This window comes from Bison bison, unplaced genomic scaffold, assembly GCF_000754665.1.
Source record: "Bison bison bison isolate TAMUID 2011002044 unplaced genomic scaffold, Bison_UMD1.0 scf7180017864185, whole genome shotgun sequence".
Lineage (NCBI taxonomy): Eukaryota > Metazoa > Chordata > Mammalia > Artiodactyla > Bovidae > Bison > Bison bison.
This window is the reverse complement of record NW_011494757.1, coordinates 293,913-302,715: the sequence shown is the minus strand read 5'-3', so window position 1 is coordinate 302,715 and position 8,803 is coordinate 293,913. Positions and strand designations below refer to the sequence as shown.

Here is an 8,803-nt window from a genome sequence, read left to right as displayed (position 1 = left end):
GCTGATAACCCTGAATTCTAGAACCCGGGCACCGCTCCCGGGGAACTTGCTGTCAAGAGTCCCGAGGCTTGGTTTTCTGTGCCCCGGCTCCAGAATTCAGGGTTATCAGCGGCCCTTGACGTTCCCGCCGTTGCTCCCTCCACGTTCAGGCACAAGGACGCCACGCACAGGGTGGCCTCGGGGTCTGTTCCCAGGCCTTATCTCCTCCAGCTTCGCCTCAGCTCTCGCCTTTGCACAGCCCACCACGGAGACGCGCCCTCCAGGGTTTCTGGTAGTTGCGTCCGCCCCCGCGCCCTCCCGAGGGGAGATCATTAAGTGTTCCAGCCGGGATTGCCGGGGGCCAGCCGGTTAGTTCGGTCCAAGTTTCCTCAAAAGAAGAGTCCACGTCTTTTCTTTGACTCCTGTTAGCAGCGCTTGTGTTGGGACGTTTAATACACGCTTGTGGTGACTCACAGTCTTGCCATAACATAGCATGCTTTTGGCTACGAGCATTACTATAGATAGATAGGTTGGGATACTGGATCTGGGGACAAGACAAACATTTCCTGAGTGCTAGACAGTTTGGACAGGTGTGTTATGTCCAGTATTTGACTCCCAACGGCAACCTGGAAGTTAGGAGATCTCCCACCTTACCAGTGAGGAAACGGAGACAGCGTGGGCAGCTTTCCCAAGGTCTTGAGTCAGGATTTGAAACTAGTTCTTTTCATACCAGCACAGCCTAAAACCCAGGTTAGTGTTACGTGAATCAGTCAGATAAAGAGAGAACTACTTGTCTACAGCAAGTTTATAGATAAGACACTCTGTGTGTGTTATACAAAATGTATAGAGGTCTTCTTTAAGGAAGATTTTGTTTAATATAGTGGAAAATCTAAGTGAAATCTTTTTATAAAGACCATTCTATTTGAGACCCGAAAGATTGTTGTTAAGACTGTATTTCTTGCCCTCTGCCAGGAGTCGCTTTGCCACTGGGACAGTTTGGGTGAAGGAATCTCTTTTCCCTCAACTGCATTGTCTTGACTCTTAAAGAATCTTGAAAGGAATTGAAGACTGGAGTTGGAGGTTGTGGAAGTAGGAGCACATTCTTACCTGGTCTCTAACACGGTAGAAAACGCCTTAGTGCAGCCTCACTGCTTAAGTGACATTAATCGTGAACGTTTATGTGTATCATTTGAATTATTCAGAATTGATTTTCGTTTTTAATTTTCCGTTTTAATTATTCGTCCGGGACTATCAGTTTAAGGTTAAATCACAAATCTAAAGTTTTCGTTTGTTCCAGAGTTTTTCCCCTGCTCAAGTTCATATTTTCCTGTTACATTGACCATCATTGTAATGTTAACGGATTCATATCCTAGCCTGGCTTATAAGTCAGTATTAACACTGATTCCCCATTTTTTAATAGTTGTGTATCAGCTGAGAGCCTTAATGTGTGGTCATTTTTCCTCATGCAAGTTTTTAATCAGATCCACTTTCCAGCCCAGGTTTGTCTTTAATCAGTACCTGTCTTGGTCAATATTGATCTTGGTTGGACAGTAATAACGTATATGTTGTTATCTCTTAAGTACTTGTAACCACTTTTAATTTCTCTCCTACAAGAGCTAGTGGTACCTGTCTGACTACAGCTAGAACGCCTTCCCAAACATACCAAACCATGTATTGGGAAATATGCCACGGGCCTGTCCTTGCCAGCCAAGACCGTTCCACCCACAAACCAACCAAGGAACAGCATTCGGAATTATCAAGTCTACACGCTACCCTCAAAATCACATTGAAGTCCTTTCTATCAACCAGTTGGTATTCTTCCAAACTGGTTCTTTGGATCCCCATGTTCTTAGGGTTCATTTAGCCAAGTCATCTTGGCTCCTGCTTTTTATGCCTCCAAAACCATCTCCTGTATATGCCTTTTACAAAATACGGTTTTGTTTTTAACCAAGTGCTTCCTAAACCCATCTTCTGATGAACTGTCCTAATAGGTTTTGGCAAGCCTTCTTTTTACCTATCCTGTTCTTCGTTATATACAAAGTTACACAGCTGTCCTGTTACTTAAAACCATATGTAGAATCCCAGCTCTCCCAGACACATAGTGACAAGCCCGTAGTATTAGTTTTCTTGGCTAGCTTCTAGAGATGGAGCTACTATTTTGGCTGGCCTTTTCCGGGAAGAACACCACCTAATACTGTGGTGCCTGAAGAACTCCTCTTGCACCCTGAAAAGCATGTCTTTTGAAATACTTATGCACTAATCGTTTATAAGCAGAGGGGTATCTGCTCGAGCCCAAGAGCTCTAGAGTCAAGCCTGCCCAAACTCCCAGAGTCCTTTGGTATTTTTACAAGTACTGTAGACTGTATGATTCAGGAAACTTTTTTAGTTGATGGACATGACCTGAGCAGAGGAGATTCCTAGGAAGCGGCCTGTGGAAAAGCTCAGCGCATTGTGAGGGATGTGGCAGAAGGTCCGAGTTGCACCTTTGGAGTAGAAAGTGAGGGTGAGCATAATGTAACTGCAGTGCGGGGTGGGGGAGGGGACGAGGAGTCGAAAGAGCAGGGGTCACGTAACAGCATGGCAGGTGCGGGAGGTGGAAAATGGCCTGGTTTATTGAGACGCCGGCCCTCCCCACCGGCGATCCCAGGCTTCCAGTCTGTGCATCTGAGGAGGAAAAACCAGTTTCATGTGACAAACCAAACAATAGCCAAGCTGTCTTCCTAAGCACAGCAAACAGGCTTTCTCAAACCTACCCCAGTCTTGGTTTCTAGAGATGGAGCGAGTGTCATCGTTTCCGGCATGCAGGAATTTGGGATGTGCCAGGTGTGTTTGGCCGCTTGGCACTCGTGAAAGAGAGACGGCCCTATTTTGCACGCTGGCAGTTGGCAAAGGACTTTGACCTCTTTCTGTTCCAAGTTGGTCAGGGAAAACTGCAGTCTCAACATACAGGTCCCCTGGGCAGGTCGGCGGGTGGCCGGGAAATGAGTGCAGGTCACCCTGTACACTCGGCTGCGCTGGCAGCTCTGTTTCATGCCAAGTCTCTTGTAGCTTGTTGTCACCAAGCAGGGCTGTAAGGTTCAAGAGTTAGCCTATTAATAGAGCTGTCAGTCAGTAGCAATGAAGAAAATTTTTACACCCAGTCCTCTGAGAAGAGATTTGCTGAATTTCTCCTAGCTATTAATAGGGTGGCTTAGGAGTTCCCACCAATAGAGATCAGTGGACCTTAGGAAAGAATATATTCCTGAAAGATTATACCACCCCGTGCTCTTTTAATGAATATTCTTTCTTCACTGCCACGGAGAGCTAGTGACTCCTCTTTCATATCATTTAAGCTGTAGTCAGTATTTAACGGCTTCCCTGGTGGCTCAGTGGTAAAGAATCTGCCTGCCAGTGTGGGAGATGCGGTTTGATCCCTGGGTTGGGATGATCCTCTGGAGAAGGGAATGGTAACCCACTCCAGTATTCTCACCTGGGGGATCATCCTGTGGACAGAAGAGCCTGGCGGCCTACAGCCCATGTGGTCGCAGAGAGTCAGATACCACTTAGCAGCTAAGCACACATGGAATATTTAATACTCTAAACATCTAAGTGTGCCTTACATGTCTGCAAGATGGTTTTAAGAGTGATATGACAGTTCTCACTGGGGCTGAGTTATAGTGGACTGGGGGAGTGGATTGTTCAATATTTGTAAAATGGAGTTATTCTTTTAACTTCTTTTTTTTTTTGGCCACACCACGTGGCATGTGGGATGTAACCCGTGCCCCCTGCCCTGGGAACACAGCGTCTTAACCGTTGGCCCGCCAGAGAACTCCTTCTTTCTCTTAGAGAATGAGATTATTATACAGAATTTGGTTGCATGAATTTATAAAGCACCCTTTGATAATTGTATCTTGCTAAATGAAAGGTAGCTCCTGACTGCAAAGGGGCCTGAGAGGACTCTTGGGGGTGATGGAAGTGTTCTCCATCTTGACTGTGGAGGTGGTTGCACAATTGCTTACATTTGTCCAAACTCACTAAATTGTACACTTAAAATTGCTGGGTTAATGCTGTCTGTAGTTCGCCTTCAGTGAAGCCTGTTTTCCCGAAGCTCAGGGTGAGGGGGAGAGCGGAGCAGTAAACTCCAACTCAGAACTCGCTCAGGCTCAGAAGGGGAGTCCCTGCTGATTGGCTTTCTAATTGGAGGGAGCCGTGCGAGGGGCGTATTGGAACTTGCTGCCTGCTGAGACTGCGGCATGTCTGAAAGGCTGGGACGCGGTTGCGTCCGCTCAGCTGTCTGGCTCGCTCTTGCAGGTCCAAGGCAGAGATGCGGCACACCTGCCGCGGCACCATCAACCTCGCCACGGCCAACATCACGGTGGAGGACTCCTGCAACTTCATCATCTCCAACGGGGGCGCGCAGACCTACCACCTGAAGGCGAGCTCGGAGGTGGAGCGGCAGCGCTGGGTCACGGCCCTGGAGCTGGCCAAGGCCAAGGCGGTGAAGATGCTGGCTGAGTCAGGTGGGGCGAGCCCCTGGGGACGCTCCGCTCCCCCGCACTCGCAGCTCTCCTTTGCCCCCACTGTCGTCTAATTACCAGCTGTCCGCTGGCTGCCCGGCAGGCAGAACCTCTCCTGGAGGGCTGGTTTTCAGCCGGGCAGTTCAGCCCCTCAGGGGACGTCTGGTGATGTCTGGAGACGGCTTGTTACCACTGAGGGGGGCAGTGTTCCTGACACGTGGGAGCAGAGGCCAGGGCTGCTGCTGAAGCTCCCACCAGTGTTCAAGAGAGCCCCCCGGCCACCCCTCCAGAGGCAGCTGGCCCCAAATGTCAGAGCGGTTGAGATTGGGAAACTCTTGTCTTAGAAGCATGGCAGTTAGCTTTTGCCTTTTAATGCTCACTGACTGCCTTAAAATCTTGAGAAAGGATGATTTATTGATAAATCAGTTTTTATTTATTGATTTTATTGATAAGCCAGATCAATTCATCAAAACCGATGAACTCACAGGTTGGCTCTGTCCTTACTGTTTCCTTTTCTCCTGACATCTTCTTACTTAACTGGTTGTTTACTTGAATTGAAACCAGCAATCTCCGTAGACTGCCAAAGCATGATGTGTGAACCCCCTGGCAGTGGGCAGAGACCCCTGATGGAGGGGTTGCTCTCACGGGTTGGGGCAGAGTAGCTCCAGCCGTCCCTCATCCCTGCCTGACACCTGGGTTGGGCGGCCGGAGCTGTTTCATGCCTGAGACACATGGGAAAAAATTACTTGTGATATTTTCTGTGAAAAATCTTTATTTTGCTACCATAGTGTCACTAAAAAGCACGGTCTGCTTATGTTTTGATTTTTCTTAAAGGAAAGTGGTAGTTTAATCATACTGAGCTTGTTTGCTTAGAGCTGACCGTGCTGCTCACCTGCTGACTTCTGTTCATCTCTTGTTCTTATCTCTTGTGGTTCCCCATGCTGTTTAATGTCTCTTAAGCAACGAAAGCCAAGTTTCCTGCTGTATAAATCTCTGCGTCACAGGTTATGTTCTGACTCTGGCCCTGCCCCTCTGTCTAGCAGATATAGACAGGGCAGGTCTTTCCTTGTTTGTTTTGTTTTGATTTTAGTGCCGATTTTAGCTCCCCCAGAGGAAGTGACGTGGCTAGAAAAGAACTGTGCAGTTACACAGCGTTAAGGACAAACCTGCCAGTGAGAGGCAGGCACAGCCTCTCTGTGACTTGTTATTCAGGAGGCGTTTAACAGAAGGCCTTGCACGGCTTTCCATGCAGCGGTGGCTTCAGTGTCGGATGAATTCATCGTGAGGTTCCTGAGTCCTCCTGTAGGAAAGAGGAATTCATGTGCCCTTTGAGGATGTGAGTGTGGTTCACAGACGGCTGGGCTGCGACTCAGCCCAGGACATACAGGGGCCTGCCAGTCACCCAACAGATAATTGTGGGTTGGCATTCACAGTCAGATTGACTGTTTTGGGACCCTCATGCTATGGTTAAAGGCTCAATAATTCATTCCCAACCGTCAGAGCCATTTAGCTTCTCCACCCTGACCTCTCGTCACTGGTTCACAGACCTCAGTGTGCATCAGAGTCACTCAGGCAGCTTTGCGAAGTACAGATTCCTGGACCTTGCCTCACACCAGCCGGATCAAAGCCTTTCTAGGTGTGGGGCCAGAGACTCCGCACCTTTAGGAAGAACCTCGGGTGGGCCCTGAGAGGGTTGGATGAGGGCGGTCCAAAGGTGCGGGCCTCCAGTTAGAAGGCAAGTAAGTACTAGGGATGGCGTGGACAGCACGTGACTGTGATGAGCTCTGCTGTGCCGTGTGTTTGAAAGTTGCCAAGAGAGCAGATCCTGAAAGTGTCATCGCAGGGAAAAGCCTTCCTTTTGTGTTTGTATGAGGTGACGGAGGTTAGTTACTTTAATCATTTCCCGATAGATGCATGTGCTGTGCACCTCAAACTTAAAACAGCATCGTACGTCAGTTACACCTTGATAAAACTAGAAAAGCGGGAGCAGGAGAAACGCCGATTGTTACCTGCCTCCGTGTCCGCCCTAGCGGGGCCGAGGACCGGTGCTGGAGAGCCCCCTGGCGGCGGTGAGCCCGGCTGGTCACGCCGCGGGTGGACCCGGAGAGTTCCGGCTCTCGGCCCTGGGCCTGGAGTCCCATCGCTCCCCTTCTCGCCCCACAGATGAGTCAGGAGACGAAGAGTCCGTTTCCCAGACCGACAAGACGGAGCTGCAGAACACGCTGCGGACCCTGTCCAGCAAGGTGGAGGACCTGAGTACCTGCAACGACCTGATCGCCAAGCATGGCACGGCACTGCAGCGCTCGCTCAGCGAGCTGGAGGCCCTGCGGCTGCCGGCCGAGAGCAGCGAGAAGATCAAGCAGGTCAACGAGCGTGCCACACTCTTCAGGATCACGTCCAACGCCATGATCAACGTGAGCGCCCTGCGGGAAAGGCCACGCCCCCTCCCCACATGCTGGAAGGCTGTAATTGGCCAAGTGTAGACCACAGGTCCTGCCTCCTTGTTCAGGGGATTTGAGTTTCAGTGTCTGTTGCGTGAAACTGAATAGGGTGGATGGATAGAATGACCCTCCGCGCTGCCCTGCTCGAGCCATCAGGAGGGCTTCTACCCCAGCAGGGCCTCTGATGGAAACGCCGAGTCCTTCACCTCTCGGGGTTGCGACTCTTTCTTTGTCTCTCTTTTCCTTTCACTCTTTCTTTGTTTTTCTTTCTTCCTCCCTTCCTCCTTATCTGTTTTTCTTAACTCTATCTGTTGGAACTGAAAGATCTTCATGGGTCCTTTCCACCTTTCTGTTCTTTGAGATTTCCGTTGGAGTCTGACCCCTGCTTTGCTAGTGCATGCTGGCCTGCAGTGTGGTAAGTGGGGGGCTGGGTCAGGTATTACTGAGAACCTTGGAATCTGGGTGAGTCTCACCTTTAGTCTTTGAGAGGTGAGAGAGCTCTAGGTGATAGAGCTTTCCTGGTGGCTCAGCTGGTAAAGAGTCTGCCTGCAATGCAGGAGACACGGGTTTGATCCCTGGGTCCGGAAGATCCCTGGAGAAGGAAATAGCAACCAACTCCAGTATTCTTGCCTGGAGAATCCCATGGACAGGAGCCTGGTGGGCTACAGCCCATGGGATTGCAAATAGTCAGACACAAGTGAGCAACTAATACTTCAGCACACTTCCAGGTGATGAGATGACATAATCAACCTTGGGCACTTTTTTTCAAAAGAAGGGACCAGAGCTTCTGTCCCCTTGTGACTTGTAGCTCGGGTGACTGTCATGGGTCTGTGGGATGCTTCGGCTGCTTGGAGGCAGGGCTCCAGGTAAACCCAAAGCGCCACTGGCCCTGGTGATGTGGGGCAGATATGGGGGGATAGGTATGGAATGAGTACACAGTCTGTAAACAGTGCCGCGCTTCCTCTGCTGGAGACCGACCCTCACCTGGCAGGTTGTGTTAGTCAGCTTCCAGGTAGGAACACCAGAGCATAGTTCTCAAGGCACGTGAGAATCTGTGAGAAAGGACTTACACGGTGGTGCTTTTGTTTTCTGTCTACTTAAATGGGAGGAACTTAACACTTCCTGATAGCTCAGCTGGTAAAGGATCTGCCTGCAATGCAGGAGACCCCGGTTTGATTCCTGGGTCGGGAAGATCCCCTGGAGAAGGGAAAGGCTTCCCACTCCAGTATTCTTGGGCTTCCCGTATGGCTCAGCTGGTAAAGAATCTGCCTGCAATTCAGGAAACCTGGGTTGGGAAGATCCCCTGGAGGAGGGCATTGCAACCCACTCCAGTGTCCTGGCCTGGAGAGCTCCATGGACTCAGCCCACGGGGTGGGAAAGACCTGGACACAACTAAGCTACTTTCACACTGCCTTCAGTAGGGCCAGATTTCTTCCCTGTTGAATAAGTGATGATGAGGCTTCTGTTTAGAACTAGTTTAGTTCGTGCGGCTCTCAGAGATCGAAAGTCTTTTCCTCTGACCAAGGGAAGTTTTACTTTCCTGCATTTAAAACCCCATAATAGAAGCTATTTTCGTGCCCTGTTCTGAAACACTGAACACTCTTCCGTGCTCTGACTCACACAGAGGCGAAGAGGGAAGCTGTTCTGTCCATTTAGGGGTTGGGGGCAGGTCAGCACCTCCCAGCAGCACCAGTCCGCGTTCCGCGCTCCAGCGCGGGCACCTTTGTCTCTGACGTCCGGTCCTGTGCTCTTTCCAGACTCTTCCACCTCTCGGTGCCTGCTTTTCTGGTCCTCCTGTGATCAGGAAAACTCATGAATCATACAGGGCATTTAATCAATAGTACATAAATGTATGTATGAAATAGAACAGCTTAGGAAACAAATGTC

At 49.9% G+C, this 8,803-nt stretch overlaps 1 protein-coding gene across 1 annotated transcript in view; it reads left to right on the top strand.

Annotated features, from left to right (window-relative positions):
- Nucleotides 1-4,235: 4,235 nt before the first annotated feature.
- The window catches only part of OSBP (oxysterol binding protein), a 22,983-nt gene continuing 18,415 nt past the window's right edge, over nucleotides 4,236-8,803 (top strand). Inside the window, 2 exon segments of the mRNA XM_010843740.1 lie at nucleotides 4,236-4,478; nucleotides 6,639-6,889. Of these exon segments, the coding sequence (XP_010842042.1) occupies nucleotides 4,283-4,478; nucleotides 6,639-6,889 (447 nt within the window). The 5' untranslated portion in view covers nucleotides 4,236-4,282.